Source organism: Canis lupus, chromosome 18, assembly GCF_011100685.1.
Source record: "Canis lupus familiaris isolate Mischka breed German Shepherd chromosome 18, alternate assembly UU_Cfam_GSD_1.0, whole genome shotgun sequence".
NCBI lineage: Eukaryota > Metazoa > Chordata > Mammalia > Carnivora > Canidae > Canis > Canis lupus.
In genome coordinates, this window is record NC_049239.1 from 51,954,391 (window position 1) to 51,977,743 (window position 23,353).

The 23,353-nt window shown below is 59.2% G+C and overlaps 2 protein-coding genes across 3 annotated transcripts; one reads left to right on the plus strand and one right to left on the minus strand.

The window, feature by feature from the left end:
- Positions 1 to 410: 410 nt before the first annotated feature.
- On the minus strand, positions 411 to 12,196 carry OVOL1 (ovo like transcriptional repressor 1). Its single transcript, XM_038563904.1, has 4 exons — positions 11,806 to 12,196; positions 4,724 to 4,941; positions 2,669 to 2,858; positions 411 to 2,455 (listed from the first exon to the last, which is right to left on the minus strand). The coding sequence occupies exons 1-4, from the start codon at positions 11,903 to 11,905 to the stop codon at positions 2,160 to 2,162; spliced, it is 804 nt and encodes a 267-aa protein (XP_038419832.1). The 5' UTR covers positions 11,906 to 12,196; the 3' UTR covers positions 411 to 2,159.
- AP5B1 (adaptor related protein complex 5 subunit beta 1) lies at positions 10,389 to 23,292 on the plus strand. 2 transcript variants are annotated; one of them, XM_038563902.1, is made up of 3 exons: positions 10,389 to 10,411; positions 20,424 to 20,591; positions 20,695 to 23,292. In XM_038563902.1, the coding sequence occupies exons 2-3, from the start codon at positions 20,442 to 20,444 to the stop codon at positions 23,173 to 23,175; spliced, it is 2,631 nt and encodes an 876-aa protein (XP_038419830.1). In that variant the 5' UTR covers positions 10,389 to 10,411; positions 20,424 to 20,441; the 3' UTR covers positions 23,176 to 23,292. The 2 variants fall into 2 exon arrangements, with proteins under 2 accessions (XP_038419830.1, XP_038419829.1); XM_038563901.1 differs by lacking the exon at positions 10,389 to 10,411 and adding an exon at positions 20,027 to 20,081.
- The last annotated feature ends 61 nt before the right edge of the window (positions 23,293 to 23,353 follow it).

Below are 23,353 nucleotides of genomic sequence, written 5' to 3' on the forward strand. Positions count from 1 at the left end.
GCTAGGTGTCTGACTTGGAAGCGATGAGACCTTTGTGTCATCATTTGGGATCACAGTCTTCCTTCTATGGCCCTGGCAGGATGGTGGGAAGAGAAACTAAAACTGGAGCCCGAGTGACTACATTGGCCTGGTGGAGAGCCATGTCTGGGTATGAGAGCTTCGGGCCGGTGAAGCAAGCTCAGGGGAGGCCCTGCTGCCACGGCCACAGCAAAGCTATGGCCCAAGGGTCAGCAGGCATTGACTGCCGAGACCACGGGCAGGCTGCTTCATCTCTGCTGGTCAGATTCTTGTCTTGACTCAAGGCTCACTGGTAACTGTACAAGGGTAAAGCTTTGACTAGAATGCAACAACTGTTTTGATTAATTTCCCTGCAGGTGGAAAAAGAGGCCTATGAGACAAAAAAGCAGAAATGCAGAAAACAATAATTCTCTGATTTTAATAGTTGAGGGGAAAGTTATAAAATAAAATAGACAACACAGAGCGTTGGAACCCCCTCAGATTGCAATAACACAGGGATACAGAAATGTAAACGAAACAGAGCCTCCAGATAATGTTATAGAACTTCCAGAATACAGCAGCTCCCAGACACTCTAAAGTAAAATAAGACAGGAGTCTTCCAAAACAATCTATACACCGTCAGAGGGCTGTCCGAGAAAGCGACCCGATTCCTCCTCAGCAGCAGCCTCTGGGCTGGTTCTGCCTCGGGCTCAGCTCCACTGCCCAGTCCAGCCCACTGCGTCCTGTGGACCTCTTTTGAGAGTTCGCCTTCTCATTCTTCAGCCGGCTGCCTCCAGCCCTGCCCCTCTCTCCCTTTTGACCCACACCCCTTTCCTGTTTTTAGCAGAAAATACAGCCAAGCCAGTAGAGCCTGGCCGATTTCCTCAGATGGAGCCAACCAGCCCCGGGGTGGCTCTCCTTGAAGGCTCACAACCCAGCCTAGCTGTTTGAAAAACAGTCCGCAGATAGGCTACAAATAGAACTTGTCAGCCCTCTAATATCGTCCTCCTGAGAGGCTTCTGATGGGTCTGGTTATTATTCTGTCCCAATTTTTTGCTGCGGCCCTAGGGTTTTCCACTCAAGAAGGAAAAGGACAGGCCTTGCAGCCTGGCCCTGTCCTCTCAGTGTCTCAAATGGTGGACTCTGGACGTATCAGACTCATCACCCTGTGGGCTTTCTCCCGCAGCTGCAGCTGGACAAACTCTTGGCCTTCGCAATGGTGAGTTGCTCCACAAAAGGTCTGTTATTAGGAGGCAAGCAAGCTCTTGGTAACCCCCAGGCATGCCTTGAAAGGATGTGGGAGGGAGGCAGCCCTGAGGGTCAAGGAAGAGCCACTGTGGCATGGACCCCAGTGGAAGGGGAAGGAGAGAAAGCACAGCATATCCCTCAGGCAGGGCTGGAGGAGGGTCTTCAGTTAAATATCTCAGGAGGTATGAAGGGTAGGGGTGGCTCGGGGCAGCCCCCTACTCCCCAGAGTCAAGGCACAGAGAAAGTATGAAATGTCCAGGATAAATAGAACTGCATGGAGAGGGAGAAAAGCCAGCTCCGTCCTCTCTTAAAAATAGCCACCATTGGCACCAAAAATATATTAATATCTGTACATTTGTCATCTTTAAAAAAAGGAAATAAGACTTCCTTGGCACCTTGTAGTCAATTTCCTAAAAATGAGGTGATGTATGGAAAGGCCTCCTGTGTGCGCGCACTCGTCCATGTGTGTCTCCCTGTCGGAAGGGTGGACCCTGCCCCAGCAGCCCTGAACGTGAGACACACCGCTGCGCAGGCAGGGGCCAGCTCCCCCAGCACCTAGGTTTGCTGGGCTGCCCTTTCCTCTGCTGTCCACAGGGCACCAGTGGTCCCCACCCCTGGGCTCCAGAGGAAGATGGCCACAGGAGCATCTTCATGTACCTCCTCTGGGAAGGGAGGCCTGTCTCTGTAGGTGTGCCACCTCAAACTGAAGGCAGCCTGGGCCCGGCTCCTGCCACACACTCACACACATCGGCCCAGGCTTGGAGAGACCCCTGCCCACGAGACAAAAATGCAAACGTGAGCAGAGTTCAGCACGGGGGCTGAGTGAGCAAGTGTGCCTGGGGGCTCCAGTCCTGGTCACCACATCCCGCGAGGGGCAGCAGGAGGGGGGATCGGGCCAGGCCGGGCCAGGCCACTTAGAGATGGTGGTTGCTCTGTAACAGAGAGGTGACAGTATTCTGCAAGGCCACAGCCACCTTCTTGGAGGTCTTACGCAGCAGTGGGCTGTCGGGGTGGTGCTCCTTCAGGTGGAGGACATGGCCCTCCTGGCTCTCGGATGTACAGCCACACTCTTCACACACGTACAGCTTGGCCCGCCGCTCCTTGTACGCGTACTTCTGCTGCACGCCGTGGATCTTCTTGAGGTGTGACTCCAGAGAGCAGCGCTGTGTGAAGGCCTTGTCACACAGGCTGCATTTGTAGGGCCGCACGCCTGCAGGGAGGAGGGGGCTGGGTGTCAGGGACTTGACACTGAAAGGCCAGGCCTCCTGACTAGGGGGAAAGAAGAACGGAGGAGGCCTTTCCCGTGTCCCGTGTCCAGCTCCCTAAGTGACAGAACTGATGAGCTGAGGAGGGCTTGTGCCCTGAGCTCCAAGGTGCCTCTTGAGGCTGCCTGTTATCGAAGCCAGGCTGGAGCCCCTCTTACCGGTGTGGGTGCGGACGTGTCTCTTCAGGTCGAACGTGTCATTGAAGCCCTTCCCACAGTAGGTGCACAGGTGCCTCTTGACATCATTGTGACACTTCATGTGGCGATTGAGCATGCGCTGGTAGGTGAAGGCCTTCTGACAAATGTGGCAGGTGAAGAGGTCTCCACTGGGCCCATCCCCCAGGGTCACCTGCAAGTGAGGAGGAGGAGCTGTGGCTGCAGGTGGGCATCTTGGGAGGATACAGCCCCCAGCCCCTCGGGGAGAACCGAGCTCGCCCTGCAGAGGCCACACCTCTGCACCGCAGGCTCACAGATCAGCGGTACTGGGGCTGGAAGGAACCTTTGGGTCCATCGTCCAGCCTCCTGTGGTCCCCAAATCCCCTTTCAAGGCTGCCAGCCAGCTCCTTTACAATCTCTAGAGATGGGCAACTGACTATACCTGTAGAAACAGCCGGGGTCACATCACCTGTTAGAAAGGGCTCCCTTCACTGAGTGAGCAGTGAGCTTGCTGCTGTCGCCCTGTCTGTTCTCATTCTATGCAGTAGGACAGGGGGATGCCCGGGACATGGCCTCTGTGGCAGCCCTCCTAGGCCAAGGCCATTGCTCTGAGCCTGGAGTCCCAGTGCAGGCCAGCTCAGCCCCTTGCTTTTTCTTGAGCCAGGCGTGACAGGGTAGGATGTGAGGACCCTTGCCATCCTCACCACCATCTTGCTTATAAATACCTTCTTCCATTTCTTTTCTAACTACAGAAAATCTCCAATCTTTTCAGATGTGGAGATGAGTACCACGAGTACTGAGACCCCCTAAAGGGCCAATCTTGTTTTATCTTTCCCTCCCAACCTCCCCCTGGCCCTGGATCATTTGGAAGAAAATCTCTGGCCACCCTCTGCCCCTCAAGAAGGATGCTGCTCAGAGTGTCAGGTGTTTGGCCGACACAGGGAGACATGGTCCTGACCCTCCACGTCCATTAATGTCCAGAGGCTGCCTGTGCTCTGTGGGTGGCCCTGTTGCTGGAAACTCCTCTTGAGCTCCCTAGGCTTCCTAGGTCACACCACCCCTCCTCCTCTACTGCTTCTGGCCCCTGGGGAATGCCCCTTGTTGCTGACTAGTCAAGACCTTTCGAGTCAGGACTCACTCCTCAGGCACATCCGCCATCCTGGGCCCTCTGCTCTCTCTCCATGTCCTCCCTATGGACCAGGGTCCAAGGGATGAGAGGAAGGCCACAGGGGTTCAAGGGCATGTGCTGGCTCTCTGGCCAACCAATGAGCACACGTCTGAGTGGTTCCCCTCTAGTTACCACACACGCTTGTCCTACACAGGGCAGAGAGGAAGGAACAGCATTCACTGCCAGCTTTCTTCAGGCCTTTGGCACACAGAAGAGCACTACAAGAACTCTTCCACTAGATCACTGCTGCCAGGTGCTTCCAGATCCTAGACCTTTTAGGAATGCAGGCCTAGCCAGGGACAGCCTTGCTGTCTGTATGCTCCTCGAGAGCAGGAAGTTTCCTTTGCCTCAGACACTCGGGACTGTTCCCACTGCTGAGGCTGAGTACAGTGGGTAGCTCCCCAGACTTTGCCCTAGATTCCATGCAGCTGGAAGTTGCACACCTGGGTTAGGTGGAGACCACTAGGCATGTGCCTCAATGGGTGGTTAACCCCAAGTGCACTCCAGAATTCACTCTGGATACAGCATGGATGGGAACCCAGGAGAAGGTGCTGAGCTGGGCTCACGTCTCCTGCTTTTCTAGGACTTGCAAAGAGGTGGCTCCCCTTAAGGCCAGAAACAAATGGAAACAAGACCTAGAATGGACTCCAAAGGGTGAAATGTCTCTGGAACCCTGCTGCTTCTTCCCAATGCAGGACATTGTTGCTTTAGAGCCACTTCTCTTATTTTCTACCCCCATCTGTGCCCTGCTGGGGTCACTTCTCTACAGAAGCCTGGACCTCGATCCAAGGCGAGCCCTCTGCCTAGCTCTCATTGTGCCTGGTCTTGTGGGCTGGGCACAGGTCTAGAGACACGCTCCTAGTCCCCAGAAACAATGTGAGGCTCAGTACCTTCATCTTGGTGCGTAGGAAGCCATGGTCTCTGTTCTGGGGCTCTGCCAAATGACTGATGTCTTCAGAGGGCAGCTGGGCTACCACACAGGGCCCAGGGACCACACCATAGCTGGAGTCCCGGAGGCTCATGTCCAAAACCAGGGGGCAAGATGAGGGTTCAGCCACTGACGGCTCTGGCTCCTGGTAGGGCTGAGGCGGACAGAAGCCCAGGCTGACTACAGAGAAAAGAAACAGCCAGGTGAGGGGCTAGGTGGGGGGAGAACAGGACTCAGTGGGCTCTCAGGATGGTTGCCTGGCAGTGGGCTGCCTGGATCCCGGAGCCTTCATGCCCTTTGCAGGCACATGGCAGAGAGGACTGCCCCCCACCCATATGTGCTGCCCCTCCCTCCTGCCCCATTAAGGTAATTACAGGTGACGCCCGCCAAGCACCACAGCCCACAGGCCTGCCCGCTGAGTAATTTGTGTCTTAGCGGAACTGGGAGGACTGAACCTGCCCTGCCAATTATCCGTCCGGAGCTGTCTGCCTGCCCCACCTGGGCCAGTCCCTCTGGATTCCAGGCCTCATCCATGCTCCTGCACAGACAAGGGGCAGCATTGGAGGCCCTGTGCCCAGGGATTCATCCCTGCTCCTGAAGGGTCCCTGGTGGCCTACGCCAGCCTAGGCTGCTTCTTCAGGCCGATTTAGCTGCTGGCCTTAGGGGGACTGGGTGGTCCTCCACACTGGCTGGCGTCTTTGGCTGCAGCTCATCAGGGTTCTAGGCTCCCCACTCCCACTGGCCAAGCTTGGCAGCCAAACAGGCCAGGTGAGGTGGAGCAGGGAGGAGGTCAGGGAGCAGCAGGTGGATGCGGTGTAACAGTCTCCTGGGCGTTGTGCCCAGCTATTATGCAACCCTCCCCCACAGCAGGGACCGCTTGCTCGATGTGGCACAGTGAGGGCTGGGCTCCCAACCTCCGCCCTCCAAAGCACCGATACCTGGCAGCCCCTTGACGCAGCCGCTCCCCACGACAGACACCAGACACCTCACACTAAACGGGGCCAGAAAAGCCTGGTCCCAGTTGCAGAGTAGAGAAGAGGAAGAGCTGCCTGAGTGACACAGAGGGGAGAGGTCTCAAAGCTGACCAAAGCTGGGCAAACTAGCTAATGTTTTAATTTATTGGTATTTTTCTTCCCAAAAGGCTAAACTCTATACAGCTGACCCTTTAACAAGGCTGGGGTTAGGGTGCTGACCACCCCCCCCAGGTAAAAAATCCGAATATAACTTTTGACTCCCCCCAGACTTAACTACTCAGAGCCTACTGTTACCCAGAAGCCTTATCGAGGACAGAAACAGTCGAATAACACATATTTTGCATGTTCTGTGTATTATTACAATAAAGTAAGCTAGAAAATATATTAAGAAAATCCTAAAAGAAAGTACATTTACAGTATTGTGCTTTATTTATCAAAAAAACAACAACAACAACAACAACAACAACAACAACCCACGTGTAAGTGGACCTGTGTGCGGACTTGTGTTGTTGTTCAGGGGTCAGCCATACTTAAAACCCATAAGAAAGGAACATTTTTCAAGCTTTGAAAGGAAAAATCAAGAGGGGAATAGGAAAGAATGAATGTGCTTCAGGAGGCCGAAGACAGGTCTCAGACCTGTGAACTAGGCCCGGTGCACCCTGTGCCTCAGAGTCTGGAACCCAGGGAAGGGCGGCCCCAGGACTGCTCCTGGGACCCCCCAGGTGAGGCTGGAGGCAGAAGGAACTACTAATGGAAGAAGCATGAATATGAAAGCACCTAAGTTTCGAAGTTTCCTTTGGGGAGAGGCCCTGGCTCTCGCCCCCTCAAAACACAACAAAGGTCTGACAAGGGAAGAATGCGCCCGTCTGCCGCCCAGAACCCGTTCTGCTGGCACTGGCGTCCGTCTGTCCGGGGGACTTTAATGAGCCACCTCATTCTGGGAGTTGATTCACCAGTGCCTGGCCCTGGCCCGGCCTTGGAGCTGGAGCTGGCTTGGTGCCTCTCTCCAAACCCTGGGAGGCTGGACGTCAGGCCCGAGCTCTGGGGGTCCCTCTGGCCTTCCCGCAGTGATGGCTGGGAGAGGGCAGGGGTGTGTCAGAGTGTTGGCAGCTTCTGATGCCAGTTTACCAGCTACTGGAGATCTTGGACAAGAATTCAAAGCTGAGTGACAATTTCCATTTGTCAATCCAGGTCGGGACACACAAAAACCTCTACCCTCTTCTGTCTTTCAGGCTTGGGTAGCGTGAGTGAAGCTCCTGAAAGCTGGAGCCTGGCCATACCACCAGCACAGGGAGCAGCAGAGGGAAGAGTGGCAGCAGGTGAGGGCTAACCAGTTTGTGCTCAAAATGAGTTGTCACTCTTTGCTCCCATGCTCCACTAATGGGTGGCTGTGTTCCCAGTGAGGGTTCTGAGGATCCAGGCCAGTCTGGGAGAAGACCTATTTCCTGCGCCTGCCTCTCCCCTTCCACAGGAACCTGGACATGATGGTGCGAAGGAGCTGGGGACCGGGAGGGAGCCTGCCCAGTCTGGCCTCTGAACTGCCTCTACTCTGAGCCAGGGGCGGGTGAGGTTGCATGGGCAGCCACAGGGTGCCAGGGTGGGGATATTTGCCTCATCCCATCCACCCCGCCAAACCTGTCTTCCTGCCACCCCCGTGAGCATGCCCCTGCTGCCACCGCACGCACGGGGGATTGCTCTTCGGCATGCTGCTCCTGTCACCGGGTATCACTGGGTGGTAGGAGGCAGGAAGCAGAACTGGTTGGGTCCTGCTGGTGCTGCTCTCTGTCCCCTAATTAGATGTTTCCGGCCAGGCGGGTGGCTGTGGCTACGCATCACCTGCCCACGGCTGTGGAACAGGGCCAGGCCACGCCAGCCTGGCCCTCTCCCTACTCCCTCAGGGGTTCCCGGGTTCCCCTTCTGGCAGTCCAGCTCACCTCTACTGGAGGACACGCAGGCCTGGGCCCAGGGCAGCTTTCTCCCCAAGGGCTGCTACCCCAAGCAGGGCCTCAGGTCAGGGCTGGGCACAAGGCCTGGTGCTGGCTCTCTAGGGGGAGCAGGTGAAGCAGACAGGAGGACGCCTAACCTCTGACCACATGGGGGTGGTGCTGGTGCTGACCTGGTGGGGGGTACGTGTAACTCAGCTCTGAATGGGGGGCCACAGTGGAGACCCACGCTGCTGTTAGATGGCCTTGCCCCCTTATCAGGAAAGGCAGGGGTCCCCTGCGCCTGCCTCCCCTGCCCCAGCAGGTCACCCAGCAACACCTGAAAGGCAGCTAGTGCCAGCCAACTGGTGGAGGCGGGCAGCCCTGGAAACACAACGGGCCTGTTTCTCAGCCTGTTGCTTCTGTGCTGCGGATGCCAAGTTTCTCTCTCAGGCCATCTTTGTCTCCCTTTCCTGACTGCCTTTCACAGCGGGTCCATGTGAAGTCGACGCTGTGCTCCTCAGCCCTCAGCCTCGTGCCAGAGGGGGTGGCCCTGACCAGCCGCAGCCTGCCCTTCCATTTGTGTCTGTTTCCGGCCAGCACAGGGCTGGGCACCCCTGTGCAACCCCAGACCTGCTGAAGGTGGACATCCGCAGTGGCCACGCTTGGCTCTAGCCTTGCCCTGTGCCCGGAGGGCTTGCCCTCTCCTGCTTTCTTTCTGGGACCAGCGGTCTGCAGGGAGTCCATCCAGGGGCACCCCGGTCTGGAGCGAACCACTTGGCAGCTTCTGGGACAGAGCCCTATGGGATAGGCAGGAGCCCCATCCAGGCCACTGCCCAGGCCCAAGTTGTTCTTCTGTCCCCATCCATGGTCTGGCTTTCTGTGCTCCCAGCCTTGCTCCCTGGAGAGTATGGCAGACATGTCCTTTGCTGCCAGCACTTCCCAGGAATGAGAAGAGCGACCCTCAGGCGAGTCCTCATCCTCCGCAGCACCCACTCCCTGCCACCTGCACACCTGTGCTCTGCGGCCCAGAGCCGACTGAGGAGCCTGTCCCACCTTGGCCTGGCCCAAAAGCAGCTCCGGCTCCTGCACTGCCTAATCAGAGCCGGGCTGAGCAGCTCCAGTGTCCCATACCTTGGCCTGGCTGCCTCCCCGGGGTAGGCAGGTGGTCGTGAAGTGGGAGGACAGGCTACAGAGGCCCCAATGCCAGGGGGCCTGGAAGAGGCCCTGGGATGTCCACATCTGGAAGTGCATCATTTCTGCTTCCAGGCTGCTCCCAGGCTCCTCTACCCTCAAGTACCTTACTGGCTTTTGGTGGTGGCTCAGCCAAGGGCTTGGGAGCATGGGGCTTCATCTGTTTCTTCAGCCTCCCCTTCAGTCCAAAAGATGGAATTTAGCCCCTGGGCCCAGGTGCTTAGGTCCCTCCCCAAGAAGCCAGCATTACTCCCTGCACATTAATATTGACATAACAAAGGAGAAATGCCTTGGGAGATGAGGGGCGGGGAGTGCAGGGCTCAGGCCAGGCTCTTGGGCCCAGATGGGATATCCCAGGATAGCCTGCAATCTCCCTTCCACTACGACCTTTCAGCCCCATGTGCCCACTTCTGGGCTTTTCCCTTGGCTTTGACAGGAGAGTGAGGCCAGGAAAAGGTTCTATCCTGGGGGTGGGAACTTCTTGAATTGTGCCCCAGGGAGAGAGGCTGGAGTGCTGGTCAGACTGGAGCCCTGAGCTTCAGTCGGTAAAAATGTCTCCTTCCAGGGCCTCTCAGATGCTTTAAGGGTCTCAGAGGGCCCTGTCAGGGAGGTCAGACTGCTAACGCTTCTCTGTTCCCCAGCTCCCCCAGGGCTTCTCCCAGTGGGAACGGGGTCAATGCTTAGCCGGTCACAACGTGCTGAGTCTGTGAGGTGGGGTGAAGGAAACGTGCCCAGCCAGCTCCTGGGGTCATGGTCGGCTAGTGATGGAATGGCTCAGTCAGGGGACAAGCCACCACAAAACACACTCCCCACTCTCCAGCCATCTGAGGCACCCAAGCGTGGCCCGAGAACATTCCCTTTCTCACTTCCAAAACCTGTGGGAAAACTCTCCAGTGGGCCACATGGCTTTGAGAGGTTAAATTAGTGCTTTGTCTTCTACCCTTTGCTTCACTCCATAGGACTATCCCTCTGCAGAATGACGGGGGCAGATTCTCACCTGCGCCCTCCGCATTTCAACCCCTACCCCGACCGGGGCCCATCCTGTGGAGTGAGAGGCCGGCACAGCTCTGGTCACTTGGACAGCAGCAGCCGGGGGCACAGACCACCCAGAAGCCCTCCTCCGGGTCACCTGATGAGACAGCCCCTGGGGGGTAGGCTTCCCCCACCACTCCCACTAGCTGCTGCCACCAGAACTGTGTTGGGATGCTAGGAAGTCAATGATTTGAACAAACGGAATTTCTTTGTCCTTTGTAAGAGTCAACACATGATCTGTTACTGATTGGGATGTGAAATAAAACTAAAAATAACAGCACACGGAGTCTCCCGCAAGGCTCGGCTCACCTTTCACACAGTGCAAGTTCGGTTTATCAGATCCGAAGGAGTAGCTAAGCAGCAAGACAAACACAGGTGAGGGAGGAGACTGGAGCCGAGGGGGGCTCCGTTCCTCTCCTGGTGCTTCTGGAGGTAGAGCACCCATCAACCCCAACCCTCCTGCCAGCGAACTTGGTCAGGCAGGAAACTACAAACAGAATCCTGCGCCCACACCCTAATCCACCTCAGGTAAGCAGGCAGCTCACCTGCCTTTTGGTCTCAGTTTCCCCTTGTTTTAAGGAGGCTGTAGAGGCAGCGCCAAGGCGCCTGAGATAAAGTTAAGCTGTGAAACATCCCATCAGCTCCACAGGCCATTGGATCCTGGCGGATCAGGCCACAGAGATCTCACCACTACTTCCACTATCTCCACCAATTTATTCAGGGGAGAAACTGAGGCAAGGGCCCTTACAGGGCCCCTCACTGCCCTCATTTCACCGCTTTTCTACAAGGCCTGGGGCGGTGCCACGGAGCCTGCGGATCAAGGGTCAAAGTCGGTTGGTTAATTACAACCTCCCCCCCCACCCCTTGGAGGCGCTGGGCAGGGTGTGCTGCGCAGCCCCCGCCCCACCCCCAAGGCGAGGGGAGGGGGAGTTCCGAGGGAAGCTGGCTTTCTCCTGACTCAAGATTTTCTGGTTGGTGGGGGACAGAAGGCACTAAAGTGTTCTCAGGACCTCCAGGGAAAGATGCCACTGGAGAGGGAAACAACTCGGGTTACTCATTCAAAGGTGACCCGGGCGCTGTCAAGGCGTCCTCCAAAAACAAGCTGGGTGCACCAGCCGCCCCGGGGGCCTGGTCCCCAGGCTGTGGGCCGGGCTCCTTAAAAACACTTTCCACTCAACTGTGTCCTCTGCAACCACGTCCTCTGCAAGTAGGCGCGTTTCTACCAGTGGTGAGACCTGATCCCACCTCGGTCCTCCGGACAAGCCGGGGTAGAGCCGGGCGCCTTCCCCACTATCTCAGCTCACTCTGTGGGGCGGCTGGCCGGGCACCCCTCCCCCCAACACGACCTTCTGGCCACCAGAGTGTGGGAAAATGGAGAGATCAGTGAAGGTGACTTAAATGAGTCTTCTCTTACATTTTGCACCAATTGAGGCCGAAACTTTAGCTCGCTCCCTGCCCCCCCCAAGTGGCATCGCTCCAGTGCCCTCCTCCCGCCTCATAAAAGTCCCAGCTTTCTGGATTTACGACGTGAGAGTGGAGGGTCGCCTGAGCGGTGACACACCCCGTTGCCTCCCCTGCGCCGCGGCTCCGGCCGGTGCAGGGGAGGGCGGCACCGCGCGGGCCGGTGCGCCACGGACCCGCCTGCCCCCAGCCCCGCCGCGCGGCCTGGGAACCGCTCTCGCCCCCTCCCGGCGGCCCCCGCCCCCAGCCGGCGCCTCTCCCGCCGCCAGGCTCCGCTCCCCTCCTCCAGCGCCGCGGGCTAACGGGGCCGCGGCCGCTTAAACATTAAATCGGGCGCCCCGGCCGCGCTCGCCGCCTGACTCGCGCCGCTGCGCTCTGCGCTCCCGCCGCCCGGACGGGCCCCCGCCGCTCGCGCCGCGCACCAGGCAGTGGAGGGCTCGCGGCCGCGGGCTTGGCCTCACCTGGCACGTAGATCTCGCCGCGCTCCTCGTCGGGGAGCTCGCTCCAGTTCCTCTTGCACGTGGAGACGCACGGCTTCTTGACCAGAAACGCGCGGGGCATTTTCGAATCCTCCTGGCCCGGAACCGTCCGCTTCCGTAACTGGAGCCGGGAGCGGTCGCACCTTTCCCGGGCCGACTGGGGCGGGGGAGGGGAGCGTGCGGGTCAGGGAAGGAGTCGCCGAAGTGCCCGCACGTTCTGCGGGGAGACCGTGCCCGGGACGGCGCGCGCCCGTTGGCAACTCCGCGGGGCCGTCGCCGCCCGCCCTCCGAGCGGAGGCCTTGCAGCCAGGTGCGCCGGGCGGCGGGGAGGCGGCAGGTAAGCGTCTCCCGGCTCGACTGGCGTCCCCCGCGGCCGCTCGGGAAGTCTTAAAGTGCGAGCCGGACGGACGGGTTCACGCTTTATTGGCTCGCGGCGGTGTGTGTCGGTGGCTGGGGCGGGGTGGGGGGGTGATCTGAGCTAATTAGCTTGGAGCGTCCGGGGGAGCGACGGCGCATGCGTTGGGAAATAACGGTGACAACCCACCTATTTGTTACCTGTCGAACCGGTTTCCATTCCGCTGCGGGTGAGGTGGCCTCGCGGCCTGGGCGGGGTGGCCGGGCGAGGGCGGGGACGGCGACGGGGGAGTGCGTGCCGGCGCGGGGTACCCAGCACCCGGCTGCCCCGCCGGCCGGGCCGCCGCCCTCCCGGGACCTCCCAACCCGGAGCGCTAGCGTTGGCAAACGGAAGCTTCGGAGTTTCAGAGAGCCGAGGAGCGGCGGGGGCAACGTTATGTGCACCCGCGCTCGCACGCTCTGCAGGTGATGAAATGAAACTCGCCCGACGGGGCCGGCCCGATTCTGCGGGTCCCGGGCGCCTGGGGAGGCACGGAGCCGTCGGGCGGGAGCCGGCGGCCCGCCCACACTTGCTGAACCGGGCCTGGGCCCGGGCGGCCCGGATCCCCAAGGCCCGGCTGAGCAATTCGTGGTTCAGCCCAGAAGTATTTGCTGGGCTCTGGCTCCGTGCGGGAAGGCACGCGAGGCTCCAGGGGCGCGTAGGCCGGTGGGCGGGCCCGCGGGGACAAGGCGGCCACAGTACAAAGCGGAGAGCTGATCCCTGATCACTGCCCAGAGCCGCTCTCTGACCAGGGAAGTGTGGAAGGCTTCGTGGAGGAAGGGGCATTTAAACCTGAGTCCACTGAGATCCGAAAGACCGCAGTGCCTTAGTCCTACACACCCGCAAACACCCTCATCCTGGCCCCGAATGTCCAGATTTCAAGTGCGGCGAGGCCGAGGCCCTCTGAAGTCAGGCCCAACCTCGTTTGCCGTTGGAGCCACTGCAGGCAGAGGGCTCCCGTCTGCTCCACCCCCCCCCCCCCCCAGCCCACCTTTGGCTGAGGTTCAGCCTGGGACACACACACCCTCCCCCTTACCCCCAGACCTTCAGCATGCTCTGCCCAGCCCCCAGGCTTAGCTGGAGGGAGGCCCAACCTCCATCCGAGGGCTTGTTGCCTTCCAAATTACTGTGACACTTTGGCATCTGGGCTTCTCTTACCAGCTGGCCTACTGAAGTCTGGAATGGGACCCCTTCCTCTTTTTAGCTCTCCTCCTTCCCACATATAAAATAAACATTTCGGGATCTCCACCACACAGATACCTTTCCCACCTGTTAAATGTTTCCTGGAACCGATTAAGAGCAAATGAGTCCTATTCACAAAATCACAAAATTCCAAAGTCAGGAGTCAAAGAGGAGCAGAAGGCTCCTGACCGAATTTGGGGCAGGCCCTTGCCATCCCCCCTAGGGGGTCTCACAGGACCCCCCCCTGGGTGGGTGGGCAGAGTCTGCACTTCCGGGGCAGTTGGGCCTCCTCCTACACTCCCTCCTGGGGCCTGTGAGTTTAGCTAAGGGGCTTTCCTCTCCAACCTGTTTCCTAGTCTAGCACCTAAGAATCCTGTCACCTACCTCCTGGGGTCACTGTGGGATCCAGTGACAGTGGTGGCGGTGGGGCTGCTTGCCTCTTCCTCTCCCAGGGCTCTACCTTCCTGCGGCCCAAATGTATTTTATCGGTTCTCCATTTTTTTTTCCTTAAAGATTTTATTTATTTATTCATGAGAGAGAGAGAGAGGCAGGCTCCATGCAGGAAGCCCCATGTGGGACTCCACCCGGGGATCCAGGATCACGCCTCGGGCTGAAGGCAGGCACTAAACCCGAGCCACCCAGGATCCCCTCAGTTCTCCATTCTTACCTGCACCCTTTTATTCAGCTGGCATGAAGTGAGCACCTACTATGTACTTACCTTTTGAATTTTGAATAAATCCTGGAGAAACAACATTGACCAATAGTCTGTCTAGAAGGTAAATTTGGTTAATCAATTCAACAAATATTTATTGAACGTTTCATTATACCAGACCCTGACAGGGGCGTGTTACACAGTAGGTGCTTAGTGGAAATTAAGTCTTCACAGATGACCTTGGACAAGAAGGAATCTTTCTTGTTGGGGGAGTAGGTGGGTGAGAAACAACTCAAATGTCTCCAATTGTGGAAAGAATGTTACACAATGTTCAGAGAGAGGGATAGTCCCATGCTGTCCAGAGGCTGTGTCTCCAGTATCTACAGCTATACCTGGCACTAGTGGATTATCGATAAATATTTGTTGCATGAATGAATATCTCTTTTTCTTGACTCATGTGACCCATTCAGCCTTTTCTGTTCTGACTTTTTGGTAGAGGCATGGATACAGAGTAAATTTATTATAAGGAAAGCAACGGGGCAGGGCTGGTGATAAAAGGCAACTGACACTGGCTGTCAGGAAGAGATAGAGTAGTGGGGATGGTGGAGAATGTGTCTATCTAAAGGGGCAGTGACAATCATGTCATTTGAGCACAGAAACCCAATGTGGCCACATCTGTCCATTTTCAAAAAGAAGCCAAAAATCCAGATTTGTATGTGAAATCTACCAAGTTTTAACCAATGAGCCACCCAGGCGTCCCTGAAATCTACCAATTTTTAAAAGTTGGCTCAAATTAAAACAAACAAACATGGAAGGAAGCTGTCTTGTGACCAGGTGAAACGTGACAAGCCTTGGACCAGGGCGGCATCTGCGGGAATGGAGGTGTGGGCAGAGGCCGGATGATTTGGGAGCTCCCGGGACTTGGCCGTGGGTGAGTCAAAATACCATTATGGGTCAGATTTGCCCCATAGACTGCTGGTGTGTAGTCTGTGGTTCACTAGCAGCTCTGGAACGAGACAATGTGCATGAACTTGGATAAACACCAAGCTAACCTGTGAGCCTCATGGATGAGGGCAGGCACCTTCTGCTCTGTTCACAGAGTGTCAGACATCATCCATTAGGTCCTTAATTCTGTCAACAAATATCGAAAGCCTACCATTTGCCTGGCACTGATGATTCTGTGATGCAAGGCAGAAAGAGAAAGAAGGAAACTCTTAGGGGCACCTACGTGGCTCAGTTGGTCAGGCATCTGGCTTCAGCTCAGGTCATGATACCAGGGTCCTGGGGTTGAGCCCTGCATGGGGCTCCCTGCTCAGTGGGGAGTCTGCTTCTCCCTCTCCCTCTGCCTGCTGCTCCCCCTGCTTATGCACATGCCCTCTGTGTGTGTCAGATAAATAAAATCTTAAAAAAAAAAAAAAAAAAGGAAACTCTTAGTGAGATCCATGACTTTGGTGATGGGATGGTGACAGGTGGGGATGCTGAGATCTGAACAAAAGGTAGGAGCCAGAGTGAGAGTGAGCCTTGTGCATGTGAGATGAACCAAAAGACGAGGTGGTGATATTGGGAGGAGATAGGAGGGTGTGGGAACTGAGGTTGAAGAGGCCGTGTGCCATGTCATGTGAGGCTCAGTGTGGTAGGAAGCCTTGGGGTCGGCTGTGGTAGAACAGAGTAGTAGAGAGACCAGCAAGGAGGCTACTGCAACTGTCCAAGCAGGAGGTGCTGGTAGCCTGGGCCATCTGCAGACAGAGCCACGAGCTCTGATTCTAGGTGTTCTGTGTGGACCTCTCTTGTTGGCATAGTGGACGGGGGTGTAAAGGAAGGCAGAACTCCAGCAAGTGAGCAAGGACCACGCTCCCCAAGAGTGGTGGCCGACTCCAGTGGTGCTGCGCTCTGGCCTGAGAAGCCCAGAGAGAGCTGGGGCAGAAGTTAGATGGAGAAGGCTTGGAATAACCCCTTCCTGTTCTCAGAGAAAGCTTAGTAGGGGAGCCCTGAGGGGGTGAAGGTGGAGCAGGGGCTGGGTGGCAGGGAGGCTAGAGAGGCTGAAGGCAGAAGTTCTTCTGGGCATGAGATGTGCTGAGAGGACAAGCAGGAAAGGGCTGCCCCATACTTTTAGTGTCTGGGGACTCAAGCCAAGCCATCTAACCTATCAGGGCCTCAGTTTAAGCATCTGTAAAGTCAGGCTCCTAGTTCCAGCTCTGTTCCTCACAGCAGTCCAGAGATGTTGATTTGCTTTTGCCCGGAAGTCTAGCAGCCTTTGAAAATGGATTCAGCCTTAAAGCAGGCTGATTGTGCCCTGGCCACCAAGGCTTCTGAGTGGCTCAAACAGTGGCCCTTCCAGCCCTGTTTAACAACAGCCTCCGGAGCTGCAAAGCCCCTGAGAAACCATGAGTGCTGTGAGGACACCAACTCCTCCACCTCTGCTAAGTTCGGCTTGTGGGCCTCCCAACCCTCCCGCTGTCAGGGTGGGCAGAAGGCTCCTTAGGCGCAGCTGGGGGGCAGTAGCCCGAGGAGGAAGTCTCCAGGGCCATCTGGAGCCTCTGGGTCAGTGCAGGGAGAAGCAAAAGGTTCCTGCTGGAGGAGGCCAAGGAGCCAGGTGAGGCTCTCCACAGTGGCCGCCAGACTTTATTCCATCCTCATCGCAGAGACTGGAACCATCAGCTCCCAAGTACTCAGGGCCAAAGACCAGAGTCATCTGTCCCCCTCTTCCCTTACCCTCCACATCAACCCACTGCCAACTCCTGGGAGCACCCAAATCATCCGGCCTCTGCCCACACCTCCATCCCTGCAGCTGCTGCCCTGGTCCAAGACCCGTCCGTCACATTTCACCTGGCCGCAAGACAGCCTCCTGAGCAACCTTAGCCCCCTTCCCACACCCCCAGTCAGCTGTCTCCCCTCAGCTGAAGCCCTGCAGTGGCTCCCTGGCAGGTGGAATAGGGTCTTGGAGGCCTGGTGCGCTCTGGTCCCCACTGAGTTCCTGGCTGCGCGCCTCTCCCTTTCTACTGGTTCTGTGCGTTGTAGCCATGCCGCTTGCCCATCATCCACCCAGCCTGACAGAGCCTGGCCCTGCTCAGGCCTCTCCTCCGTTGTGGCTTCCACGCGGAATGCTTTCCCCCACTTGATGACTGGTTACCTCTTGTCATTCAGGTTCCAGGCAAGTGTCCCCTCTTCTGAGAGGCCTCTCTGAGCACCCCAGCTAAATCCTTGTCCCCAGCCACCTCCAGCCCATTACCCTATTCTGTTGTCCTTGCAGCATCTTTTAGTCTGTGAAATTTTGGTTGGTCCCGTTTGTTGTCTGTTGTCCCCTGTCCCCCTCCCCCCCACCCAGTGTAAATCCTATATACAAGGGACCTCTTTCTTTTAACACCATTTTAATAGCTTTATTTAGATATAATTCACATACTATAAAATTCACCTTTTTAAGGTATACAATTCAAGGGGTTTGATATCTTCACAGAGTCATGAAGCCATCACCACCGTCTTCCAGAACATTCTCATCACCCAAAAGAAACTCTGTACACAGCAGTTGTTCCCCATCCCTCCCTTCCTCTCACCCCTGACATCCATGACTCTGCTTTCTCTCTCTAGATTTGCCTATTGATGTTTTCATTTTAAACCATCCCTATATCTCCAGTGAGCAACCAGTGCTGGGAAGATGGGTTGGTTATGTCCCCATTTTACAAATGAGAAAACTGAGGCTCAAGACCCCTCCGGAAACTGACTTTCCCTTTTTCAAGCCTGGTGTCTGGCATCCCCCTCAGAGCTGGGCTACACTGGGGAAGCTGGAAACTCATCAGAAAGAGAAGGAATGAGGTGTGAACATGGAGTGGGGAGGTCCCTGCTCAGCCATCTGGCTGCAGCCCATACTTGGGCCCTCTCGGGCCAGGAGGTCACTTTCCTGGGCAGGCTCACTGACTGCAGATTCAGGGAGTCTTCCTGCCCTCAGTGCTGGTGGGCTGAGCTTAACTCTGTCTGGCCTGTGCTGGAGACAGACCAGTGCCACCCTCCCACAGGAGAACAGCACAGGGACATGGGGGCAGGCAGGTAAGGGGAAGGCCTATCCCAGTACTTGGACACCCAAGAGGGCTGAGGGTAGCTGGTGCAAGAAGGACGGCCCAGTCAGGGGCAGTGGGGGGCTGTTTGTTGAAGTTAGGAGCTCTGTGACTTTGGGCAGTGACTGCATTTCTCTGGACCTTTGTTGCCTCATCTGTGAATGGTACCCATCCCTGGGGTACACCAGGTTGCTCTGAGCCTGGAAGTCCATGTGGATGCACCCACCACCACATTGGGAACCAACACAGGTTCCCTCCCTCCAGACCCCTCACCCCAAGGAGCCAAGGCTCAGAAAGGCTGGCGACTTGTCAGAGGCTGAATGAGGGCCAAAGCCAATGGTAGATTTCCTGACCCTTTGAAGCCTGTCTCCTCAGCTGTAAAAGAGGTTTAATAATCATTCCTCCCTCCCTGTGAGTGGTGAGGGCTAGGGGTGTGTAGTTATCAGCACCCTCTGGGCCTCAGACAGGGAAACCAGACAGGCTCCTTGTTACCCTCAAGCTGCCTTCCCTCCCAGGGCTGCTCTCATCCTGGCCTCTTTCATCTTAGGTTTAATTAGCCAGGCTGCCCCACCCTGAAGTCCCTTGGGCGGGAGTCATCACTCCCATTTTATAGATGGGGAAACTGAGGCACCTAGAGGGAAGTGGTTTGGGGCTGCCGCCTGTGAGTCAACTATGGAGCCAGGGCCCAGAGGAATTGGGACTGGGCTTTCCAGCTGGACTTGTCCCTCGGGGTGGATCCCTGTCTCCATCCCCCTGGCATCCCCAGCACTGTGGGCACCCAGACAGCCTCATTTCCAGCTCTCTCTGCCCCACCACTCCCTACCACCTCCTATCTGGAGGACAACAGGATGGGGTAGGGAGGGGCCCGCGAAGCCTGGAGAAAGGAGAGAAACTGGTTGGCAGCGCTAACATGGGGGCTCAGGTCTGTTTCATCTTCAAAGCCGCCTAATTATAGCCAAAGGTGTTACTGTAGCCCGTGTGGCCTGCACCCCGCAGTTCTGGGTCCTGGAAGCCTGTCAATGGGGCATCTGCGGCGCAGTCCAGAGCTCAGGAGCCCCAGGCAAGCCCCCCTTAGTGTCCCCAGACAGCTCCGATCCAGCCCTCTGGAATTCAAGAATGCTGGGTCGATGCCCTGCTTGGCCCTAGGTCTTCAGTGGTGAGGTCGCGGTTTCCAGGTCTGGGCTCGCAGGCGTGAGCCCCGTGACCTCCCGGGCCCTGCCACTCTGCACGTCTGCGTCCCGTTGCTTCCCGCCTTCACCCAGGATTAGGGCCTTGCCCTGCCCAGCTGCCCTCCCAGCTGTACCCTGGCGCGGCTGCCGGTGCGGCCTAAGGCAAAGGTCACCAGCTTCCGCCCGCCGTGACCCCGGCGCCGCCGGCTCCGCGCCCCCAAGCCCAGCCGGTGGGGGACCGGGGCTGGCGTCAGAGAAGCGAAGCCAAGCCCTGAGGCGCCCGCCCGACCGGTTCTGCCGGGGCCGCGAGCAGCGCTTCCTGCGGGCGCCCCGGGACCGCACCTGGCACACCCCGCAGCGGGCACCCCGGGAGCCCAAAGACCCGCACCCCACTCCCCCCGCAGGGTGCGCCGCGCCGCGCCCGGACGCCCGCGGGGATGGGGGCGCGCTGGTCGTCATCCTCGCGGGCCCGGCGGGCGCCGAGCCGTGGGAGGCCCTGGGATCGCAGGGCGCGCGCGGACGGGACCCCGGCAGCCGGAGCGCGGGCCCACCAGCCCCACCAGCTCTGCCCGGGCCTGCGGCGGTTTCGGGGAAGGGGCGCTGCGCGCAGCGGGACAGTTACTCAGCCCCGGCGAAACCGGCGAGTCGGCACCTGTCGGCGGGGCGGGAGGGGGAGCGGCCCCGTTACGGCCCCGCCCCTGCCGCCCACGCGCCGCGCGCCCCGCCCCGCCCCTGCCGCCCCGCCCCGCCGCGCGCCGCCGCCCGGAAGGAGCCGGCCGGCCCGAGCGCCCGCGGCGGCTGAGTCAGACGCGGTGAGAGCGCCGGGCCCGTTACCGCGGGCGCCGGGGGCCGGGGCGGCGCTGTGGTTTCGGTGCCGGCAGCGGGCGGGCGGCCTAATGAGCTCTCGGCACGCACCGCGCGCCGGCGGCCCTGCCCCGCGGGGACCCTTGGCTGCCCGCCCTGGAGTCGCCCCCGAAACCTCTCGGTTTCGTCTTGGGGTTCAGGCGCGGGGTCCCCCTGGCGTCTGCGCGGGGCAGGGGGCAGCTGGGATTCGAGAAGCGGCCCTGGGGTGTCGGTGGCCCCTTCGGGGTGCGCGCAGGTGCTCGGGCGCCCTCTGGCGGCCACGGGCCTGACCTTCCCTCGCTTCTTTGCAGGGCCCGGGGTGCGGGACCATGGGACCCCGGAGCAGGGAAACCTGGGCCCAGCGCCTGGGCGCCTTCCGGGCCAGCCCGTCCGCCTTCATGGCCGGTCCCGAGGGTGAAGATCTGGGTTGTGACCTGCTGAGCGAACTGAGGAGTGAGAAGCTGAGCGAACAGACCAAGGTAGGCTCTGCGTGCACCCCCTGCCCTGGCCCATCTGGTCAGCTCCGTCCACCGCGCCCTGAGCCTCATTTCCGTGATTCCCACCCAAATCTCCCATCCCCAGGTTTCCTTGCTGGCCCTGAGCCTGGAGTACCCAGCCCAGCTCTGGCCGGACACCGCTGCGGCCGAGGCAGCCGCCACCTCCCTGTTGGACACCCTGGTCCTTCTGCCCCCACGGCCCTCGGCCCTGCGGCGGCCCCTGCTGCTGGCGGCCACCACGGCCTTGGCGGCGGGAGATGCGCTGGGCCCCACCTCTGCAGCCTCCCTCCGGCTCCTGCCCCTGCTTCTCGGCTTGGCCTCCGGCAGCGATCTGGGGCGAGGCTTTGGCCCCGCCTCGGAGCAGCGCTCCCTGCAGGCCACAGCGTGCGAGTGCCTGCGGGAGCTGGAGAGCTGCAAGCCTGGGCTGCTGGGTGGCCGCCTGGGGCTGCTACGGGGCCTGCTTGGGCAGGAAGGCCCGGTCCAGCCGCTCAGCCTGCTGCTGGCGCTTGCCCTGCGCAACGCCTTGCTGATACAGGCCAGAGCCAGGGCTGGCCTACAGGGCCTGCTCGTGGCCGGGGATGCTCCCGCTGTGGGCATTCCCTGGAACTGGGCATTAGCTGAGGAGGGGGCTGCCCACCTGCAGCCCCAGGCACCTGGCTGGCCGGCCGCTGAGGTGCAGGAGTGTGGCCTTGCTGTACTGGAGCCCAGTCCTGAGGAGGCCCGGGAGCTGCGGGCTGCCGTGGCCCAGCTCCTGGACACCTCCTACCTGCTCACTCCTGTGGCTCAGGCCCAGCTCCTGTGGCTGCTGGGCTGGGCTCTGCGGGGTCTTCGGGGACAGCCTCCAGTGCTCTTCAAGCCACAGCTGGTACGGCTGCTGGGCACGGCACAGTTGACGCTGCTGCATGCCATTCTGGCACTCAAGGCAGCCTTTGGTGAAGCACTGTTCACGGCTCAGGACGAGGCCTTGCTGCTCCGTCGGCTCACCTTGGCTGCCCAGCACCCAGCCCTGCCCCTGTCCGCCCATCTCTTCTACCTGCACTGCCTGCTGAGCTTCCCGGAGAACTGGCCTCTAGGCCCCACAGGTGAGGAGGCCGCTCCACTGCTGCTCGGGCCCCGGCTATGCCGTGGCCTCCTGCCCAGCCTCCTGCATGACCCGATGGCCCTCCTGGCCCGCTTGCATCTGCTTTGCCTGCTCTGTGCGGACGATGAAGAAAAGGAGGAGAAAGCCCAAGATTGGAGCCCCCAGCATTACCTGGAGGAGCTACTGGCTGGCCTGCGGCAGAGGGCAGCCCTGGATGGGGGCCCTCGGGCGTTGGCCACTCTCTGCTTCCAGGCCTCATACCTGGTTGTTCGCTGCCTAGCCATGCAGCCTGCTGTGCTGACACCCTTGACCCGTGGACTGGCCCAGCTGTACCAGTCCCGGCCTGCGCTGGCTCCCCATTTTGTGGATCTCTTGGACAGGGTGGGCCCTGAGCTGGGGGAGCCCCTGAGAGTGGTATTACGGCAGGAGGTGGTGGCCAGGCCAGGCAAGGACGAGGCTCTTTGTTGGCACCTGCAGATACTGGCAAAAGTGGCAGATGGGAATGCTCAGAGTGCCACCCTAGGCTTCCTGCGAGCTGCGGCTGCTCGCTGCACGGACTGGGACCTCCAGCAGGCCCTGCTACAGGTCTGCCGGGCCTTGCTGCGGGCGGGTGTTGGGAAAGGCTTGGCCGATTTGCTGCAGGCACTGGCCAGGCAGTTGGAGGACCCTGACGGGCGGGACCGTGCACGCCTCTACTACATCCTCCTGGCCCACCTTGCGGGGCCCAAGCTGGGGGTGGCCCTGGGACCCTCGCTGGCCGCACCCGCGGCCTCCTCATTGGTGGCCGAGAACCAGGGCTTTGCTGCTGCGCTGATGGTGCAGGAGGCCCCAGCCCCAATTCGGCTAAGCGTGGGGCCCCGCAGAGCCGAGGGCCCAGTCCCCGTGCTACAGCTCCAGGTGGAAGTGCTAGAGCCAGTGTACTCTCTGGAGCTACGCTTCCGTGTGGAAGGACAGCTCTACGCACCCCTGGAGGCCGTCCATGTGCCCTGCCTGTACCCTGGCCGCCCTTGCCGTCCCCTGCTCTTGCCTCTGCAGCCCCGGCGCCCGGCTCCCACGCATCTGGATGTGCGTGCCCTGTACACCACACCCAGCGGCCTCACACGCCACGCCCACCTGCCACCTCTGCTTGTGACCTTTGCTGACCTTTTTCTGCCTTTCCCTCAGTCCCCTGAGGGGGACAAGCAGGGCTTCTTTGAGGAGCTCTGGGACTCCTGCCTTCCCAAGGGCGCTGAGAGTAGCCTCTGGTGCCCTCTTGGACCACAGGGGCTGGAGGCCTTGGTGTCCCACCACCTGGAGCCCTTTGTGGTGGTGGCCCAGCCCCCCACCAGCTACCATGTGGCCATCCACCTGCCCCCCAACTCAAGACTGCTGCTGCGACTGGAGGCGGCCCAGGTGGACGGGGTGCCGGTGGCCCTGCGGACAGATGACTGGGCTGTGCTGCCCTTGGCTGGGGACTACCTCCGTGGGCTGTCAGCCACTGTCTGAACATGGATGCCAGCTCAGGTCCTCAGAGGGGCTTGCCCAAGGAGGGCACAGAGGCCCAGAACACAGTCCTGTGGTTTCTTTCCTAAAAAAACAAGCAACTTAAGTTCACTGATGACATTCACTGGTTTGTTTTCTTTTGAGCCCTGGTTGGGGGCATGCACACTGGGGCGGGGGAGGA

Bases quoted from the DNA above. Each gene is read 5' to 3' on its own strand.
- OVOL1 (XM_038563904.1), bottom strand. From the start codon at position 11,905: ATGCCCCGCGCGTTTCTGGTCAAGAAGCCGTGCGTCTCCACGTGCAAG. The intron at 4,942-11,805 runs GTGAGGCCAAGC...TTTTCTCTGTAG, and splicing joins CGGCGAGATCTACGTGCCAG to TCAGCCTGGGCTTCTGTCCG. The intron at 2,859-4,723 runs GTACTGAGCCTC...CCTCACTTGCAG, and splicing joins TCCTACGCACCAAGATGAAG to GTGACCCTGGGGGATGGGCC.
- AP5B1 (XM_038563902.1), top strand. From the start codon at position 20,442: ATGGGACCCCGGAGCAGGGAAACCTGGGCCCAGCGCCTGGGCGCCTTC. The intron at 20,592-20,694 runs GTAGGCTCTGCG...TCCCATCCCCAG, and splicing joins AGCTGAGCGAACAGACCAAG to GTTTCCTTGCTGGCCCTGAG.